Here is a 19,963-nt window from a genome sequence, read left to right as displayed (position 1 = left end):
AACTCGCAAGGCTAGTGAATAGTGTTGATGTCTCTTTGGCAATACATCCCTATTGTGAGCCTATCTACCGCCCAGTAACCAATGCTTAGGTTTCTGCTGGCAGGTCTAAGCCAATGTCGGAACTATACAAGTCCAAGAACAAGCATCCAAAGTCCGAATCAGGACAGACATGGGGGGAAAGATGCGGAGAGGTTGAAAACGCCGCCCACCAGGGTGATCTGAAGAATCCCATCTCTTGTATGAGTCGCTTATAGCTTAGGTCAAGGTAGGGAGCCACGGGCCAGGGTGATAAGAGCTGGTTCGAATTAATCTGTCCAGTCAGACTTCCGTACATGATCGAGGTGCATTCGGATCGACACCTTCGAGCCCCAGTTAGGTACTCCTAGCGGGCTTGCTGGATTTGAAACAGTGCCTTTTCGAAGCGGCTTCCCGGGACTCGTTCATTGCTGCTGTGAATAGGTCAGAATCTCGAAGCTATGTATTGTTTTGGGTCAATAAACTCACTAATTTCTTACCGATGATTTTAGGAGGAATGGGAAGTTCCCCGGTGTCCATGATCAGACTGATGCTGTTTGACATAATGAATCCTGTGATAGCTTTGAACTTGTCGGGGATCTGGAAAGCCCAAGATATCCATAGCCAGAGAGTCAGGTCTCGCAGACACGCTGGTGGATACTGTTCATCGAGAGACCGGATCCAATCATCACCTTTCGGGAGGTGAAGGATATCCTTGCACTTGTAGTAATCTGCAATGACCCCGATCTTGGCCAGCATTTCAAGCGTCACCTTCTGCGGAACTTTGTTGGGCTGGTGGTGCATCGCAGTAAAACTATGAGAAAGGCGTCGATGTCCCAGTCTTCATCATCAATCTCGACCTGGCCGTTTCGATCAAGGTCGAAGTACCGGTGTATTGGAAGAATCCGAGGACGACTCGAAGGACGAGAATAACTTGAAGGCAGAGATGTAGTCCTTGGAATATAATCATGGGGCACATCTGGGCACCGACTCGGAAACTTGGAACTGAGAAATGAAAGTGAATGAACAACACCTGTTCCCACCTGGGCACAATGCACCGCCACCAACCTTGGAACACAATAGTGAAACAAGGGACTGTAATATAATGCCAACATAGTTATATGATCTATGCATCAGGTGTCATCGAAGTTGATAAATGGATATATAGTAACGATGCATATTGTTTCTCAACATTGACCACATGCTGTGCTAAGGGACCTTGGAATAAAGGTATAAAAAATGTTGGGGAGTGAAGGTGGTGACGGAATAACTTGAACGTTGGAATGTACAGTGAAGTTATTTTATAATATTTAATTAGTAAGGGAGCCGTGGGAAACAAACGCACGTCAGCAGTGGAGGGCAAAATAACTTGAAAGAAGGGGACTTTCTGTTATCAAAGCAGAGCAGAGCAGGGCAACAAGGGCAACAAGGGCAAGGGTATTCTCTATTCAACACCATCCCGCGGACCACATATCAACTTGAAACCAAGGGGCAGAGCTTGAATACAAGAAACTTAAAGAAACTCAAATAACCAGATCGATTAATTGAAAATATCAACACTAAGAAACAAGAGTTCTAAAACTCATAATGGTAATCTTGTACAGAAAGGGGAAAAATGCATCAGGTACATAGCAAGTCCAATCCAGCAGATCTGGCAAGCAGGACGGAACCCCCGTGCTGTACCCCGGAAGAAGAAAAGAAATAGAAAAGGAAATAGTAACAAAGAAAGAAGAAAAACACCCTGACAGGGACGCCAGATGAATAATCCAACCGAAGCTCCACGTAACACAAAAAAGGGATTTGTTAGAAGAGCAGAGCAGAGCAAGCAGCGCAGCCCCCGGCACAAAGTAGTCCATCCCCGAATTTTAGGCGTTTGATTGATTTGATTTGATTTAATGGTGGGTATCGGTACACATTGCTCGTTGATCAGGTGAGGCCGTACAAAATGGTCGTAGGAGAAGGAAGAATAGGAAGCGGAGCGAAGCGGAATAGAAGAAAAAAAAAGGCAGATTAACAGACAGACCCCTTCCTTTCCACGCTTACTCCTCACCTCCCATGCTCCAGCTAGGCTGGTTATGGGTGCGAGGGTTACGGAGCGAGGTAGCCGGTTTAACGGGAGAAGCTTCATCCTGCATATTCCAGCTCGGCTGGTTGTGAGTCTTAGGGTTGTATAGCGACGTAGCGGTTCGCGAGGGTTGGGGCGAATCGGAGTAATCCCAGTGCGCCTCTAGAGCCTTAACAGCCTTGCTGCGATCCGCGGCCAAGGGTTTGGGGTTCTCGTTATCCGAGCGGGTGGGTTTATGACCGGGGGAGTCATCGTGCATTTCCCACTGCGAGCCGAAGGTCTTGTTTAGGTTTGCCTTGTTGCTTGTCACGCCGAGAGCTTCTTCGTGTTCACCTTCATGCTTTTTGGAAGCAGCCTCATCTTCGTCGTAGAGGCGGTTTTCGTACAGGCTTTGACCGCGTCCGCCGAAGGAGCTGATGATGCGGCCGTCTTCTTCGTTCACGTCGTCGGTGATCTCGAAGTGGGCGCTTTGGTCGGGGCGGGCTTTGACGACGGCTTCACGGCGTGGAGGGGAGTTGGGATCAACTTCCTCGTCGGTGTAGCCGAAGCCTCGGGCCTTGGCGGCTGGTTCGGTGCTCTTGGCTGGAGTAGAGAAGTCGCCAAAGTCCCATTGGGATTGGTTGCGGGCCTTGGCTGGCTTTGAGTCCTTCTTCGTCTCGGGGGTTTCGTCGGCTCCGAGCTGGAAGTGGTCGTATTTGCGGGGGTCGGACTTGTAGAAAGATCGGTCTTCGGGGCGTCCTTCGTTGGCTCCGATCTCGAAGTGTTCGTACTTACGAGGATCCGACTTGTAGAAAGATCGGTGTTCGTCGTGCTCCTCGGCGCCTCCGAAGAGTCGGTTGCCGCCCTGATGTCTGGCTCCGCCCTTGGGAGAGATCACCTTCTCGGCCTTGGATGGTGTAGTGGGAGACTCGCCGTCATCGGCCACGAAGATATCACCCAGATCACGTCGCGCAGGTTGGTTGGATCCCCCGTATGGGCGCATGACGGTGTTGGTTTCTGGCTTGGTGGGAGACAGGATCTCAGTTAGGGAGCCCTGACCGTAGGGATCACGAGTGTGTCGCTTGCTGGGAGAAGAAGGTCTGCGTGTCTCGCGTTCTTGCTCCTCAGGAGCGTCCTTGGTAGGCGAGAGAAGGTCGGTCAAGGAAGCGGCCGCGTAAGGGTCCCTGATGTGTCGCTTTCCGGGGAGGAGGGGCGTGCGGGCAGGTCACCCTGGGAGGGTTCCAATGAGGGTGCAGCGTCCTTTGCAATGGCAGCAGCCTTGAGCAGACGAGTCTGCTCCTGGGCTTGACGAATGGGCCAATTGCGGCCACGAGCACCAATCACTTCGAGCTCCTTAAGCAGGGAACCCTGATCCCAGTAGATGCGCACTTGCTGGATCTGATGTTCGGCATTGAAGTGAACGATGTGGAGCTAGAAAGGGGGCAAAAAAGAAAGGTCGCATTAGATTACGTTCCACGACGTCTCACAATTGGTCATGCAGGGTTTCGGGGAATTTAATTTACCGTGGGGAAAGTCACGACGCGATCAGCCAGGAAGTTATCGTCGAACGAGGGGAGATAGGCCCCGCCGCCCTCGAGAAACTCGATGGTGGTCTCAATATCTAGACACAGAGAGTCGGAGCTCTCGATTTCGCTAATGATCTTCTCGGACTTCTTCTTGAGATGGGCGGATTGGCGCGACGAATGCGACGCAACGGCGTCCGCGCCATCGATGCGCGTGGTGGAGGGAACATAGATCAGCGACACATTGGCGGCCACTGGGGCATTGCGGGGGTTAGCCCGGAACTTGGAGTAGGCATCCTTGAGATAAGTCATGATAGCCGTGGTAATCCAAGAAAACACGGTTTATCCAAGGGAATGAAGGAGGGAGAGTACAAGGGGGGGAGGAGAAGGAGGAGAGAAGACGGGAGGGTTGACTGTTTGAATGTTTGGTAGGGGAGACGCGACGAACCCAACCGGGTACGCCGAGGCCGGGCCTGGCCATTACTACGGGGTATACAATGCACGGAGTAAACAGTAGCTATTCAGTTGCTTCGAGAGTAAACTTAGTAAACTTAGTAAATAACGCAGGGGCCCCCAAAAACACGCCAGTGTTTCACCAGTGGCCGTGAGCCCCAGAAGCCCTAAACCCGTTCCCACGTCTCTCCGGCAACTTCAAATGTTTCACCCCCAGAGAGTTCAATACCAAATGCGGAATTCCACTTCATGAGATTTTTATTGGCGTAAAAAAAAAAGGCTGGACCGTAACTGAACTTATGTTGGTACATATTCTCTCTTCCAGCTCACAAATTCCCCCTTCAATCATGCGCAATGCCAATCTGGCAAATCTGCCACGCGCTCACTACCGTCGATCCTTGCTCCTGCGGGCCCGAACACCAGCTCCAGTCGAGGTCCTGGGAAATAAGCCATCTCCGGAGAGGGAGAGGAACAGGAACAGGGAGAAGGGGGCGAAGTATGTTATGAAAGCCTTGAAAGGATTGGTTGGGGCCGTGTTTTTGAAATCAGCCAGTTCGTCTATGTGCATTCCCTATTTCATTCCCTTAAAAAAGGAGCCCAGCCAAAATATCAAATCACATGCAAAGAGTCCGGGGAAATGCCATCCTTGTAAAACTCCCTGAAGCGCCGAATCGACAATAAATTCTCTTTTTTTCTTTTGGTGGCTTGCAAGTAAGCAAGGTCGGGAATCGTCGGTAGAACTCGCTTCGCCAATGGATCGCTATGTCCAGTAAACTCGAAATGTTGGAAAGGGGGTGTGGTGGTTTGGTTTGGTTTGGTTTGGTGTGAGAGTGTGGGTATGTGATGCGGCTCGTATCTCGTTTATAGGGGTCTATGGGAGAAAAGATGTCTTGTCAGTAAGGGTACTTTTGCAAACGTAGTTGCTGTGTCACTCACCCAAGGTAATCTTCCTTGATCGTGCCGATGGCGTTGATCGCCGCCACGTCGGGCTTAACACCGAGGATCTTGAGACGCAGACTGGTCCCCTTCTCAATCACCTGGTCGGCATGATCGGTATACTGCGGAGGCACGGTATTCGGTTCCCACTTGATGTCGCCAGGAATGTTCTAAGGGAGTCAGTCAGCATAGGATCAGATCACGGGTTGCAGTTTTGCATTTTGCATTTTCATAATGGTATATACCTTTCGCGCAATGAACACAGACAGAGGGCCAGCCAACGTAAAGATACCAGTAGGCTTCACAGAGGTGACGATAGCATCGACCTAGAAATCTCAAGTCAGACAAAATCCAGCAGAAACAGCTCCGCACTCGTCTCGTGGAGCTTGTATTTCCTTCATTTCCTTCCAACGTACCGTCTCGCCTCGGAATGGCTTCCAGATAATCGCGCGGTATTTGATGGTGTATTCTGCATTTCCGCTGGACGGAATCACTCGTCCCTCGCCGATATCAACCATGTCCATCACGCAAATCACGAAGTGGTCACCCGTACACCGGCCTTCCTCCTCCTCGTTTAGTCGGGTAATCAGGTACTCTCGCATATTGGGTCCGAAGAATGACGGATGCAAGGAAATGACCTTGGTCTCTTCTTTGAGGAAGAACATTGTGGCGGTTTTGCGATCAGCGAGGCTTGGGACTTCGTCAAGGTTGGGTGGTGGGCAAGGCAGCTCCGGAACACACGAGCGCTGTCGGTGTCGTGATCAAAGAGGCTTCAATTAACGGGCGCAAGGAATCGTGGAGATCGCTCGAGCTCTGAGATCCGGCAGGCTAGACTGTGCGCAGATAGGTGGGTGGAGGGTGTCAATTGGTGTGAATTAGGTCGTTGGCTGCTAGCTCATGGCCTGTCGGTGAGGCGCAGGGTGAGGAGTTGCGCGATGAAAGAGTGTGTAAGAGACTCGGGAGAGACTCGTTGGGAGATACGGTATCTGCCTGGAACTTCGGGTAAAGGCAGATAGACCGATGCTGCGAGCGCGCTTGCTAGAGCTGCTTGAGATTGTCGTCCCTCCACGGCGGGAGAGGTTTGGGTCATGTGACATGGCATGTTCCGGGGTACTAGCAGAGTGAATGGGAATTTGAAATACGTGCCCAGGTGGATTTTATTGCTACTACTAGTACTAGTATATAGACAAAATTGAGTTCATTCAAATTGAATACCATGGTATATCTATCTTGGGGTCAAAGGAGGCCGATTATCAAATTCAAGGAGTTTAAGCCTTCAGGATGCTGCGATATATATTCCGCTGTACTTCGACGCTTTCTACTCCCAGTAGTATGCCTGCCTGGCAGGAGATACCTCCAAGGTTCCATTAGTACCTAGGTAAAATTGAACTTCCAAGCATACAAGTACATCAAAGCCAATAGAAAACCAATTTAAAGAGAGACTAAATGCTCAGTTCAATCTTCGTACTAAGTATAATGGGGTTGAATCTCAACCTGTTGCTCGAGACAGCCTTCAAGTTAGAGTAGGTATTTAAGACGGCAGGCTGGATGTAGACAAAATTGGCTGCTTATTATAAATGAAAATAGCCCTTGTATATGTACTAATAGTGTACTAATAGTAACGTGTGGAATCAATCGTGGCATTGGCCTAGTTGAAGTCTGCCCTTGCCTAGTTAGCTGGTGATACTCATACAACATACAACATAATACTGTAAATTACCACCACCACCCATACTAAGTCACCACAAATACCAAACAGAAACCACCCTCGGCCCAACACATGCCCTGCCCGGCGGCAGGGACGATTGCACCACTTAGCGTCCCCATAATTGATGATGTAGTGGGCAACCATCTCTCTTCCCCAACCCCAGCTTTCTGGCTTCTAGCCTCTGCTTCAAACCGCCTGCACCGGCCTCCATCCAGGATGGCGCTCAATCTTGAGAAGCAGCTGCTCTTCGTGAGTTCTCTCGCTCCGACCTGACCCCGACTCTAGAGAAGGGTTCGTTCCCGGCTGACATCCCATCCGCAGTATGGAGCTTACCACAACAATCCTGTATGTGTCCGCAATAATGGCAATCCAACAACTTCACTTCCGCTGGAAGGACCTCCCACTGATAAAATCTTCAGGTGAATGTCGCGATTCACATCACTTGTGTCCCGATTCTGCTCTTCACAGGCATCGTCTTGGTTCGTGACCCCGCGTTTTTTCATCTCTCCATCTCCCTCGCTCAAGCTATGAAGAAGAAAAGCTGACCGTCTACACTACTAGGCATGTAACTCTCCAACACTCCTGCCCGCCCCGGAAGTCCTACGCTTCGAATACCTCCCCGCCAACGCCGGCACAATCGGAGCATTCATCTACGCCATTTTCTACGTCCTTCTCGAGCCTGTCGCGGGTGGTTTGATCGCGCCCTTGGTGATCGGCTCCGCGGCCGCTGGAAATTACCTTCTCGGAAGCCACGGCATGGTTGTGAACTACTGGGCTGGTGGAATCCATGTTGTCTCGTGGTTGGCGCAGTTTGTTGGCCATGGCAAGTTCGAGGGACGAGCGCCAGCGTTGCTGGATAATCTTGTTCAGGCGTTGCTGCTTGCGCCGTTGTTTGTTTGGATGGAGATTCTTTTCTTCTTTGGGTATCGGCCTGAGTTGAAGGAGCGGATGGATAAGAGTGTTGAGAAGGAGATTGAGAAGTTTCGCAAGGAGAAGGAGGGAAAGAAGAATGGTGGTGGTGCTCAGTAAATTTGGACTTCGTGTCCTTCGGGTTGATGGGGTGTGGATGTGGATGTGGGTGGAGCCGGGTGGTTCGAGAAAGGAGAGGTGTTAGGATCTAAGGTTGTTGATGGAGAGAGAGAGAGAGGGTGAGGAAGTTTCTTTAGGTTCTGGCTCTTGCTGTTGTTGTCCCTCTTATGAGGCGATCGTCTTAGCGTGTTTTCTTTCGTTATCATTTTGATATTGTTGAGCCGGTGATGATTCCGGTAATTCCCTTATGCGACGTAGTATATAGCTGTGGTCGGTGTGGGTGTAGGTGTAGTAAGAGTATAGGTATAACGTGTGAGGTACTTCCAGCTACGGCTAGGTATATGTAGATGCTAACTACTAAAAAGTCTACGGAGTACTTGTATATGCATGCACTCCTAGCTATACTACGAGCTACTGTATACTGCGTTGCCGTGACGAAGGCATTAGGTAAGCGTCACCTGACCCTGGATCCGGAGAGCCGAAGAGAAAAAAACGGGAAGCAGCGACCCGCCTCGGAGCACCTGCTGGACCACACACAACGGGGGGCTACGATGGGAGTCTAACATATTGGGTATGTAGGAGGAGTATAGAAATAGGATAGTAAAGTGATAATGAATATTACAATTATTGTAAACTCTAGGTATATTCTGTAGAACACAACACCTGGCCCAAAACCAACGTGGAGCACTGAGCACTCACTAGGGCCACCTCGGAGAGGCCTCGCCCGGATTGGACTAGCGCGAGTCCTGAGAATCCTGGCGTCCCCCCCCGACGAAAGCTCCTTCCCGTCCACAACCTTCTCTCTCCTCTCTCCGACTCCTCCCTCACTACATCTCTTTCAGAGAACACTTCCTCCCATCCTCTGAACCCCCCCTCCCCTCTCACAATGTTCAGAAACGCTCTGCGGCAATCCAGCCGCTCTGTTGCGGCCGCCTCGGCCACTGGCCGTGTCGCTGTGAGTTCTGTCCTTCCCAGCCATCCTATTCAACCCCGTCCATCGCCATCCCCGACTTTGCCCATCTCGAATTCCGAGTTCCATTGGTCGAAGGACCTTCTCCAACCCCTTCGTCCATATCATCAACATGCCTTGATCACATTGCCCTTTCAGAACATCGTCGTTAACAAGGTTTTCTTCCCTCCCTATAGGTTCGCGCGGCTGTCCCCGGCCCCATCGCCGGTGCCTCCAAGCAGGTCCGTTCCTACGCTGCTGAGGCCAAGGCCCAGCCCACTGAGGTCTCCTCCATCCTGGAGCAGCGCATCCGTGGTGTCCAGGAGGAGGCTGGTCTCGCTGAGACCGGTCGTGTCCTGTCCGTCGGGTACGTCTTAAAAACCTCCACTCTGGGGGAGAGCGGCTAAAGGGTCGTGAAAAATTCGGTCATCGGCTACCATTTCATTCAACGCGCCCACGCCTGCCATCCAACGAATCTCCTCGCAAACATGAAACTGATTGATTATCGAATAGTGATGGTATCGCCCGTGTTCACGGTATGACCAATGTCCAGGCTGAGGAGCTGGTCGAGTACGTTGCAATTCCCTCCCGAAAAGTCTTGGCATTTTCGACCTCCCTTCCGGTAAACTAACAACACTCCAGGTTCGCCTCCGGTGTTAAGGGTATGTGCATGAACCTCGAGGCCGGCCAGGTCGGTGTTGTCCTGTTCGGTTCCGACCGTCTCGTCAAGGAGGGTGAGACCGTCAAGCGTACCGGCGAGATTGTGAGTTTAACCCCTGGGAACCCGGATCGGACCGATCGGGTTGCCTACCATTGCACTCCCGTCACGTCTCCTTCTCTCCAACACATACTTATATTATCTTACAGGTTGATGTCCCCGCTGGTCCTGAGCTGCTCGGCCGTGTCGTCGACGCTCTCGGTAACCCCATTGATGGCAAGGGACCCATCAACGCCACTGAGAAGCGCCGTGCCCAGCTCAAGGCCCCCGGTATCCTGCCCCGTCAGTCCGTCAACCAGCCCGTGCAGACTGGTATGAAGTGTGTCGACTCCATGGTGCCCATTGGCCGTGGTCAGCGTGAGTTGATCATTGGTGACCGTCAGACCGGTAAGACTGCCGTCGCTCTCGACACCATGCTCAACCAGAAGCGTTGGAACAGCTCCGGCGACGAGGCCAACAAGCTGTACTGTATCTACGTTGCCGTCGGTCAGAAGCGTTCCACCGTCGCTCAGCTCGTCAAGACCCTTGAGGAGAACGACGCCATGAAGTACTCCGTTGTCGTCGCTGCCACCGCCTCCGAGGCCGCCCCCCTGCAGTACATTGCTCCCTTCACTGGCTGCGCCATCGGTGAGTGGTTCCGTGACAACGGCCGCCACGCCGTTATCATCTACGACGATCTGTCCAAGCAGGCCGTTGCCTACCGTCAGATGTCCCTGCTTCTGCGTCGTCCCCCCGGACGTGAGGCCTACCCCGGTGACGTTTTCTACCTGCACTCCCGTCTGCTCGAGCGTGCCGCCAAGATGAACAACAAGACCCACGGTGGTGGTTCCCCTGACTGCCCTTCCCATCATTGAGACCCAGGGTGGTGATGTCTCCGCTTACATTCCCACCAACGTCATTTCCATCACTGATGGCCAGATTTTCCTGGAGTCCGAGCTGTTCTACAAGGGTATCCGTCCCGCCATTAACGTCGGTCTGTCCGTCTCCCGTGTCGGTTCCGCTGCCCAGGTCAAGGCCATGAAGCAGGTCGCCGGTTCCCTGAAGCTGTTCTTGGCTCAGTACCGTGAGGTCGCCGCCTTCGCCCAGTTCGGTTCCGATCTGGATGCCTCCACCAAGCAGACCCTTGCCCGTGGTGAGCGTCTGACTGAGCTGCTCAAGCAGAAGCAGTACTCCCCCCATGGCTGTCTCCGACATGGTTCCCCTGATCTTCGCCGGTGTCAACGGTCTCCTTGACACTATCCCCGTCAACAAGATCCTCTCCTGGGAGGCTGACCTCCTCGCCCACCTGAAGAGCTCTCACCCCGAGATCCAGCAGACTATCGAGAAGGAGGGCCAGGTCTCCAAGGAGACTGAGGCCAAGCTGAAGGAGACCATTGTCGCCTTCAACAAGTCCTTCAGCGCATAGAGGTGAGCTAGAAAACACCGCGAGTGATCCCTGGCTGGTCGTTCTGTTTTCCTGACTCTATGTGTATAGACAAGATAGTTTGTACAATTTTGAGCCCATTGTTTCCGTTCTGTTCCCTAATTGCAGTGCCAGTGCCCTGGCGAATACGTTTTGATTGTCCTCTTGTCCTTGGATGTAGCGATCGACTAGCGATGGTAATGCGCCTACTGGTCCAGGGATGAGGACGATCTTCTCTTTCCCTTGTGGCACACAGCCGGCAATGGTATGAACGGAGTCGGACTCAGTGTGCTGCCAAAATGTGATTATATCCTGTACGTTTAGATTTTTTCCGCGCATCGGGGGGCGCGAGATGGGAGGAGGACCAGTCTTACTTCTGTCTGGTCTCCATGCGACTCTCCATGTTGGATCCGCAATTTATTTTCATTTGTTCACATGCTTGATGCTGTAGTAGATTAGTGAATTAAAAAGTAGACAACTGTAGTATGGACAACTATAGTGTAGAGTACTGGTGGACACGGGCGACATCGGCGAGGCGTCCCATCTCTCCCTGCGGGTTCTACATAGTCCACCATGAGCAATACTTAGTTGAACCAGACTATCCTGTACTCTACTCTACTCTGTATTATTCGCTCCACTACTCATACACTAGTTAAACCTGCATTTACACTGTGGACACGCATCGGCAGTGAGCAACTTTTGCTGGGCCGAAAGCGGCACTTCTTATCGATAAGCGAACAATCTTTTTTCCCCTCGACACCCTAGGACATCCCATCGCGAGAACCACCAGCGTTTCAAAGGCCTCCCCTCTATTTTCCGCCCTCTCATACCATTCTCGTCGTCATGTCGGCTCCTCAAACTGCCGCCCCTTCCTCATGCAAGGTCATGCTGTCCAAGAATGTGGCCAATGGCCTGCTTGGTGAGGTGCAAGAAGGCATCAAGACTCTCGACAAGCCGCCGCACCTGGTCGGCTTCCTGGCCAACGATGACCCCGCCGCGCTGATGTATGCGCAATGGACACAGAAGACGTGCGAGGAACAGTGAGTATCCCTAACATAACCCCGCTTTTGGCTCTCAATGGTCTTGTCAAAGGTCGTTGTGGTGGGGTAGATTCTCCAGCTATGAATCATAGTACCCCTCCATCGCAATCGCGACTTCGTCCGAAAAAGAAAAAAAAGAACCCAACTTCCCCCCCTCAAGCACTATACTAAACATGATAACAAAACAGTGGATTCGCCTACTCCCTTCGCGAAGTAACCCGCGACGACATCGAAGAGTCAATCCTAGCCGCCAACAACGACAACGCCGTCGACGGCATAATCGTCTACTACCCAATCTTCAACAACCGCCAAGACCAATACCTGCAACAAATCGTCGACGTGCAGAAAGACGTCGAAGGTCTCAGCCATCGCTACATCTTCAACATGTACCAAAATATCCGCTTCCTAGACCAGGAAACCAAGCGCCAGAAATGCGTGCTTCCCTGCACGCCCCTCGCCATCGTCAAGATCCTGGAATACCTGAACATCTACAACACCATCCTGCCCTACGGCAACAGACTCTTCGGCCACACGATTTGCGTGGTTAACCGGTCCGAGGTCGTGGGTCGGCCTCTGGCGGCACTGCTGGCTAATGACGGTGCTTGCGTTTATAGCGTTGATATCACCGGTGTGCAGAAGTTTACCCGTGGTGAGGGGTTGAAGAAGAAGCGTCATGAGATTCATGAGATGGAGGGTGCCACTCTTAAGGATGTTGCGCCGCTTTGTGATGTTGTTATCTCCGGTGTTCCTGGTGATAAGTATAAGTTTGATACTAGCTTGTTGCGGGAGGGTGCTGTTTGCGTTAACTTCTCCAGTGAGAAGGTTGGTCTTCTTTCTTTCCTTTCTTCCCTTTAATTTGGAAGGCTTCCCGAAAGATACTAATTTATATCCCGCTAGAACTTCCCCCACGAAGTCCGCGACAAGGCGTCCATCTTCGTCCCCTCCATCGGAAAGGTGACCATTGTCGTCCTCCTCCGTAATCTGCTGGTGAGCTTGGAATCCCCTGTCTCTCATATTTATATTCTATGATTGTCAATTTTTGCTAATGCTTTACACAGCGTCTTATCCAAAACAAGCGCGTGGACGACGTCAAGCCCGCCGCGGCCACTGAGCGTCCCGGCACCCTTGAGGCGTCTTCTTAGGCATTTGACATTGATTGTTACTAATTCATTTTTGAGAAAAGAAAAACGGATTGATGGATGTTACGAGGTTGTTATGTGGAAAATACAGTATAGATCGCTTTTTTATTTTTATTTTTATTTTTAGCCCCTTTGAATTGGATATAGCCTGACCGATTGACCTTTATTTTCCAATATCCTTTACCTGGTGACTATATACTAATTTATGAGAATATCTCAAGTTCTTTTCTCTTTGTGGGTTTCTCGTCACTCAAAGTTTATGGCTAGCCTTAACAAAACAGCGGCCAAACAGAGTCGACAGGCCTCTTAGCCTAGTTGAGTTCCCAGACAAAAAGCCAGGGCACCCTATTTGTGGGCTGTTTCTTTTTATAATTAAAGATCACAGTAGGTGATGCCTTACGATATTAACGTCGTAAATGAAGATGACTCGTAAAGCTGACTCGAACTATGAGTGGTATCTTAGAGTCTAGGCAAATTAAACAAGGGCGAGGTAAATGGAATGTGAATTACTTTATAAGCAATTTTCCAGCAAGATTAATTTCTTTTCTCATATACCTCAGAATTAGGAGACCTATGAGACAATGTTGAGGTAGCTCATATTCACGGGTGGAATAAGCAGAGTAAGGCAGCTGATACCTAAAACTAAGCTCACATCGTAAGAACAGTTTTTGAATAAGGCAGATTTCATTAGTTTTATTGGTCAGTGTGAAATACTTTTACCCAATAGCAGAGATTCAAGCTCATTTTTTCTTGGAAAGAGACCCATGATCATTGTTTACGTGCGGCTTGTCGTCCGTATCTGTTGCTCAGGTATGTGTACTGTAAAGATACTAGAGTAAGCAAAGAAACCACTTTGTGATACGAACCAAGCAGTAATATCATTTAACATTGCCTTCTTTAAGATTGACTAATGTGGCAACACCGAGATCTTACGTGGAGTAGCTCGAGCACAAGTGGAAGTCACTTAGTCAGAGCCTCGAGTCAGGGCCGATAGTAGTATCGGTATGTTTATAGCTGTATTTAAAGCTTGCCCAAAAATAATTGAAATGATCGTGGCCTCTCAAACACTCTCAGTATGTCAGATTCCGAAAACGCAACTGCATCTAATCGAGAAAATCTTGAGGATATACTACCTGGTCCGATCAATAATCTGAAGCCTAGACGCGGGCGGGCTCCAATCGCCTGCCAATCTTGCCATTTACGAAGAGTACGCTGCGATGGTGTATTTCGGACAAACGGCTGCACAAATTGCACATTGGACGGGGCGAAATGCTTTTTCCCACGCGGTAAAGCCGACGTGAAAAGATTAAACCGTGCAGTACATCGGAGCCAAGCTCGCAAGGATACATCACTAGGCATTGGCACATCGAGTCTCGAAAAGTCCACTAATAATCATGATCTTCGAGCCAGAGAAAAAAGGAAAAGCATCTGTACTTATCCTACAAAGCCAAACTATATTTCGCACCATGAATTTGCTGTACTGAAAGGTAAAGGCGTTTTCTACATGCCTCGTCTTGAGCTTAGGCGTGAAATGATTCGCGCCTATATACGTTACCTCTATGGCATTCTTCCAGTCCTGGACGCCCGAGACCTTGCTGTAATAGGTGGATCTGAAGACAAACTCTCTTGCTTTTCCAACTGGTTTATGCTGATAGCATTCTTCGCTATTGCCATCAAATTTGTTGATTCAAATTTCGCCAGGCAATATGGCATGGACTCTTTGGACCAGTCATCGAGGGGGTTTTTTGAAAAGGCTGAAGTAAGCTTCCAGCTATGCAGGTCATGGTTCCGGTCTTTTGACCCATCCCGGAAGAAACTGACTAAAGGTAGACACTTTACAGGTTTCGATGGGAGGGGGACAAATACTCCTTCGTACAGGGTCTACTGTTCCTCGGCTTTCACGACAAAGACTTAAGCGCAGGTGATAGCTTCCATTGGATATGGATGGCATATTTGACTGCTGTATCTATCAAACTCAATTTTGAGCCCGCAACTGGCCCTCAGAGAGAGCAACGGCTCCGAAGAAGGCTTTGGTGGTCTTGTTACACTCAATGTTGCCTCTCAAATATCGATGCGAAAAGTCGATCTCAAATCACCGTTTCGGAAGGCCAAATCAACCCACCCACTTTTGATGACTTCGCACAGGACTCGACTTTGAATTTGATCCCGGAGAGTTTCGATCCATCCTTCCCTGTGAACAGCTCCGCGTTTGTATTCATTGAACGCGTTAAGCTTCTCCGCATATACAATGAAATTATATCCATTGCGAAACCTCGACAAGGACATGATTTAGTAGCCCCGGCTATTTCCGCAAACATTGAAAATATCGTTCAATATGTCACCAACCCTATATAGTACTAGTAGTACCTCCCAATCAGGACTATCGCTCCTTCCTTAAACGATATAATACAGCATGCTAAGCTATAGTTCCTTCCTTCCAAACTGTCAGTAGGTGACTCATGCATTACATAATGCATAGTATAATTGCAGCCTGGAGAGAAGGTGCGCGGCGCCCAAGACAAAAACAAAAACATCCTCGCTTCAAGTTTCCTCCACCAATATTCCCCCATTACAATCGGAACCCGGAGAGCTCCTGGGTTGCAGAAAATGTCGAGGCGGTAGTGCATCATAACACCAAGTTCGAGGAGATATGCTAGATCACTTGGGGGCTTGGGAAGGATTATGCTGGCCGTCGGGAACGATTGGTGGTCCTGCCCATGTACCTACCCCGTGGTGGTTCTCATAATACATCTGGTCTGTGATCTCTTCAGCCCTTCTCTGCTTGATTCCCGAGTGGTTTCCCCGGTCAGCTACTAACTCCAGTATGCGGTTCGAACAGGCAATCTGTCAAGAATTTTCCGAGTGCTATTGTGCGGCGATGGTAGTGCAGGGGCTCTTGTTGCGGCAATTATTGCAACTGCATGGTTTGGGTCGCAATACCGGTTGGCAAGGCTCTGTGCTCGCCAGGAACAAGCGTGTTCTGCCGTATGCATATATCGCATGTCTGGCCTTCAAGCCTCTCCACCTCTTACTTCACCACTTACTCTACCATTGTGCGTACACCCTGAAATTTGGAATAAGTATGTAAATACATGCGTGGAAGCTGCAGAATCTGCTGTGGGCATTGTCTATTCATGGGCGAAATGAGGAGCGTTCGGCTATTTGGGCGCTGCGGGGTGTTCTTTGTCCGGGAAGGAGAGGGCATTGGCATTGCAGTCTTCCCTCGTCGATAGGCCGCTTTTGCATTTCGATGCTAGCCCTAGGAACATGAGGTTCCTCCTTTTGTTTTTGGAGAAATAATGCGCGGTTAACTGAACTAAATGAACTCTTCCAGAGGGTTCCAAACCGTTGAAATCTTGAAGCTGCTCACTTTGTTCCCTTCAATCTTGGATCCTTCAACCCCAAGGACTCCAATTACGTTACGCAACATGCAAATATCTGGGTTAACTTGATCCACTACTTTCCAACTCTTAGGGACATGTCATTCACCTCAGAATAGCTCAATAAAATAAACGCCATCATGTTGGACACAACGCCTCACTTCAAAATTGGTGCATTCAGATTCTGTTTTGTAGTAACCGGCATCGCCTACCAGTGCCGCATGAAGACCTTTAAAGACACCCCGACCACAACACTTAGATTTTTACCTACTTATCGCCTTGCGACGTTCCAGTCATACAGAGGAAGATGGGAGCTCCTAAGAATCCATGCCCAGCTCGTGGCTACCGTTTATACCACCATGCCGTTTGATTCGGTTAAGACACGACTGCAGGCTTTTGATGGAAACCGGCGGTTATCGAAGCTCGCTGGATTGCTTCCGTTCGCATGACGGGGTCTCTGACATATGAAGAGGAACCAATCTACGGTTGGTTGGGTTGAATGTTCGTAGATCCTTTGCCGGTTGTAGCTGAACTTGATTTCCAGATTTTTGACCAAAGTCTTACTACAATCTACAACACTAGCTTGCTCCAACCAGCTCGAGAAAGATGAAGAACCATGAACTCGATCAGTGTAAATAATACAAGAGAAGGGCGGAGGAAGCAGAAAGTGGCGAATAGACCATCCTTCGGCTTTCCACACCTGCCAGGCCATTGAGACATGGGAGATCCAATTACGGTTTCTTATTAATCAAAGAGGATGCAGTTTGAAGTAAAGAAATGATAAAAGTTTGTCTCGGGAACTCGATATTTGTCATTCGAAATTACACCAACGGTGATTCAAGCTGGCTGTTCAAACCTGCCTCGGGAGCTGTCGCTATCGCGTTGGAAGTTGATACAGCATAGTACTCCGCACGTATGTCCGCATATATGAATAAAAACATAACCCACCAGCCACGCAAAGAGGAGGAAAAGTGGGAAAAAAGTAGATCGTCATTGCTATGGCCTCTCCTGGGCATGAGCTGGACCCCCCTTATCCTGGGGGCCTTAATAATGAGATCTTGCAGCACACACCTTGCCATGCACAACCCTGATTCGTGTGCTATCTAACCGAGGTGGGAGGAGATAGCTCGGACCTCCACCTGTAACTTGGAGCACAGCTCAGGTAAATCTTATCCCAAATAAAGTACATGGGCCCGTCTTTGTCTTCGCCCAAACGGCATCACAGCTTGATAATTGGTGGAACAGTGAATGAGTCGATACATGCATGACTTGGACAAATGAGATCAATTAGAGAAAGAAGGGAAGGCAAGCACAAGTGCCCGCTTACTGGATGCCGCTATCCGTGTAACCTTTAGTCTTCATTGGCAGTGCTGTTGTTTGAGGGATGGGTCAAGCACCCCGGGCGCTTCGTACTCGACCAGTCATTTTTCATGCATCAGAATGGGCGTGGGAGTAGGAGCGCGAGCGGGGTGATCGAGAAAATGAATGAAAACTGCAAGGCGTGCCAATTTAATTGATACTTAATGTAAATGTCCCACGAGCACACAGAGTGACAAACAGAGAGACTCGAGGCGTCAATTTTGCTTTCATCTTCCCTCCACTTCGACCCTCGTTCAGTCATGGCGGGGAATCCCCTCAACTCAAACCGACCGCTGCGAGTCATTATTATCGGAGCAGGTGCTAGTGGCCTATTAATGGGCTACAAGCTCCAGCGCAACTTCGACGACATTTACTTCCAAATATACGAGAAGAACCCCGATGTCGGCGGGACCTGGTATGAAAATCGGTATCCCGGGTGCGCGTGCGATAATCCGTCTCACACGTATGTCTGGTCTTTTGATCCTAATCCGACATGGTCGAGCACATACGCCCCAAGTACCGAAATATACGATTATTTCAAGAGGTTTCAGTTCCGGAGTAATCTGGGCGAGAAGACCAAGGTTTCGCATCAGGTTGTTGGAGCCAAGTGGGATGACAGGGCTGGTAAGTGGAATGTCGAGATTCGAGATATTGTCAACGGTGTTGTTTTGAATGATTCATGTGATGTCCTTGTTAATGCGAGTGGTGTTTTGAATGCCTGGAGGTGGCCTGCGATCCCAGGCCTGCACGATTTCAAAGGCAAGCTTGTTCACAGTGCGGCGTGGGATCAAGATCTCGACCTTACTGGCAAGCATGTGGGATTGATAGGGAATGGGTATGCTGAAGCATCTTTGATTTCCCTGGTTATTGTGTGAGAAGGAAACTCATTCACTAAGACATAATCTGGGATAGCTCATCCGGGATCCAAATTCTACCTGCCATTCTTCCGCAGGTATCCAAATTAACCACCTTCATTCGTGAGCCATCGTGGATTGTCTCTGGTGTCGCAGGATTCGAACCACGGAAATTTGAGGAGAATGAGAAGGAGAAGTTTGCCAAAGATCCAAGCACACTGCTCAAATTTCGTCGAGGGATCGAGCAGAATATGAACAGAATCTTCCCCCTCTTTCTTGCCGACTCTCCAACGCAGCAGCGGTCGCGTGAAAGCTTCAGCACCTCTATGCAGGGTGTTTTAAAAGACCCTGAGCTTGGTGATCAATTGATTCCGAAGTGGGCTGTGGGATGTCGACGTATCACGCCCGGAGTGGGATATCTAGAGTCGCTCACGGATGAGAAAACGACAGTCATTTATGGTGGGATCGCGAGAATTTCACCGGAGGGTTGTGTAACCGAAGAAGGGGAAGAACATGCAGTCGATGTTCTAGTTTGTGCGGTAAGACATCTATACCTTCCAAAGATTCACACCAGTGAAGTGTTCCTAACTGACTCCATAGACTGGATTTGATACTACCTTCAAGCCACGATTCCCCTTGGTCGGCTCTCATGGGCGCCAACTTGCAGAGGACTGGAAAGATGAGCCTCGAAGTTATCTAGGCGTCGCGGCTCCTGGTTATCCGAACTACTACATGTTTCTTGGACCAAATAGTCCAATTGGAAACGGACCAGTCCTTATTGGCATCGAAGGTAAAAGAACACTTGAGCATACAGAAAATGATTTACTAACCTTGTAACAGCACAAGCCGACTACATCTGCCAGCACATAACCAGAATCCAACAGCAAGGCATCAAATCAATCGAAGTGACCAAAGAAGCAGTGGATGATTTCATCGAATTCAAAGATCAGTATATGAAGCAAACAGTCTGGGACCAGGAATGTCGATCCTGGTATAAGGGTAATACAGCCGATGGCAAAATCGTGGCACTGTGGCCGGGAAGTACAATTCACTACGTTGAAGTCTTGAAGAATGTGCGATACGATGATTTCAAAGTCCGCTATTTCGGGAACCGCTTTGATTATCTCGGGAATGGGATGACGAAAATTGAAATGACCCCTGATGCGGACTTAGCGCAGTATGTCCGCAATGAAGATGACGCTCCGATAATTGGGTCGAAGTTCACTTATGTGAAGGCTTCTCCGGAACAGCAGACTCCTGCCGATGTTATAACTGCAGATTCGAGGGCAAATGGAAGTGCAGAATCATGAATTGCTTTTGGAAAGGCTGAGATTTGGAAATTCTTCTAGAGAACTTATGAAGATAATTTTATTTGTCAACAATTTTTGATTAGAATAACCCTGGAGAAGCGTAT

The 19,963-nt window shown here is 49.6% G+C and overlaps 9 protein-coding genes across 9 annotated transcripts; 6 read left to right on the top strand and 3 right to left on the bottom strand.

Annotated features, from left to right (window-relative positions):
- Positions 1–372: 372 nt before the first annotated feature.
- On the bottom strand, positions 373–819 carry N7509_004111 (uncharacterized protein; the record flags this gene model as incomplete). The annotated part of the gene is made up of 2 exons (XM_056628748.1): positions 373–449; positions 516–819. 2 exons carry the CDS (start codon positions 817–819, stop codon positions 373–375), a joined length of 381 nt encoding a protein of 126 aa, XP_056491482.1.
- A 1,235-nt stretch (positions 820–2,054) lies between these two features.
- N7509_004110 (uncharacterized protein) lies at positions 2,055–3,894 on the bottom strand (the record flags this gene model as incomplete). The annotated part of the gene is made up of 3 exons (XM_056628747.1): positions 2,055–3,243; positions 3,282–3,490; positions 3,583–3,894. The coding sequence occupies 3 exons, from the start codon at positions 3,892–3,894 to the stop codon at positions 2,055–2,057; spliced, it is 1,710 nt and encodes a 569-aa protein (XP_056491481.1).
- A 1,073-nt stretch (positions 3,895–4,967) lies between these two features.
- Positions 4,968–5,636, bottom strand: N7509_004109 (DNA-directed RNA polymerase II subunit RPB7; the record flags this gene model as incomplete). Its single annotated transcript, XM_056628746.1, has 3 exons — positions 4,968–5,141; positions 5,217–5,297; positions 5,388–5,636. The coding sequence occupies 3 exons, from the start codon at positions 5,634–5,636 to the stop codon at positions 4,968–4,970; spliced, it is 504 nt and encodes a 167-aa protein (XP_056491480.1).
- A 1,115-nt stretch (positions 5,637–6,751) lies between these two features.
- N7509_004108 (2-hydroxy-palmitic acid dioxygenase MPO1) lies at positions 6,752–7,708 on the top strand (the record flags this gene model as incomplete). The annotated part of the gene is made up of 4 exons (XM_056628745.1): positions 6,752–6,928; positions 7,001–7,024; positions 7,099–7,158; positions 7,241–7,708. 4 exons carry the CDS (start codon positions 6,752–6,754, stop codon positions 7,706–7,708), a joined length of 729 nt encoding a protein of 242 aa, XP_056491479.1.
- Positions 7,709–8,594: 886 nt separating this feature from the next.
- Positions 8,595–10,229, top strand: N7509_004107 (ATP synthase subunit alpha; the record flags this gene model as incomplete). The annotated part of the gene is made up of 5 exons (XM_056628744.1): positions 8,595–8,663; positions 8,855–9,024; positions 9,171–9,227; positions 9,300–9,420; positions 9,525–10,229. The coding sequence occupies 5 exons, from the start codon at positions 8,595–8,597 to the stop codon at positions 10,227–10,229; spliced, it is 1,122 nt and encodes a 373-aa protein (XP_056491478.1).
- A 323-nt stretch (positions 10,230–10,552) lies between these two features.
- On the top strand, positions 10,553–10,780 carry N7509_004106 (uncharacterized protein; the record flags this gene model as incomplete). The annotated part of the gene is made up of 1 exon (XM_056628743.1): positions 10,553–10,780. One exon carries the CDS (start codon positions 10,553–10,555, stop codon positions 10,778–10,780), a length of 228 nt encoding a protein of 75 aa, XP_056491477.1.
- An 840-nt stretch (positions 10,781–11,620) lies between these two features.
- On the top strand, positions 11,621–12,959 carry N7509_004105 (methylenetetrahydrofolate dehydrogenase (NAD(+)); the record flags this gene model as incomplete). The annotated part of the gene is made up of 4 exons (XM_056628742.1): positions 11,621–11,817; positions 12,006–12,639; positions 12,715–12,804; positions 12,876–12,959. 4 exons carry the CDS (start codon positions 11,621–11,623, stop codon positions 12,957–12,959), a joined length of 1,005 nt encoding a protein of 334 aa, XP_056491476.1.
- Positions 12,960–16,476: 3,517 nt separating this feature from the next.
- Positions 16,477–16,785, top strand: N7509_004104 (uncharacterized protein; the record flags this gene model as incomplete). Its single annotated transcript, XM_056628741.1, has 1 exon — positions 16,477–16,785. The coding sequence occupies one exon, from the start codon at positions 16,477–16,479 to the stop codon at positions 16,783–16,785; it is 309 nt and encodes a 102-aa protein (XP_056491475.1).
- Positions 16,786–17,955: 1,170 nt separating this feature from the next.
- N7509_004103 (flavin-containing monooxygenase) lies at positions 17,956–19,859 on the top strand (the record flags this gene model as incomplete). The annotated part of the gene is made up of 4 exons (XM_056628740.1): positions 17,956–18,530; positions 18,608–19,088; positions 19,150–19,339; positions 19,390–19,859. 4 exons carry the CDS (start codon positions 17,956–17,958, stop codon positions 19,857–19,859), a joined length of 1,716 nt encoding a protein of 571 aa, XP_056491474.1.
- Positions 19,860–19,963: the final 104 nt, after the last annotated feature.

This window comes from Penicillium cosmopolitanum (assembly GCF_028827165.1).
Source record: "Penicillium cosmopolitanum strain IBT 29677 chromosome Unknown utg000005l:1.0-4006212.0:1.0-4009387.0, whole genome shotgun sequence".
NCBI lineage: Eukaryota > Fungi > Ascomycota > Eurotiomycetes > Eurotiales > Aspergillaceae > Penicillium > Penicillium cosmopolitanum.
Note: the sequence above shows the minus strand (reverse complement) of the source record. Positions and strands in the feature narration are given on the sequence as shown.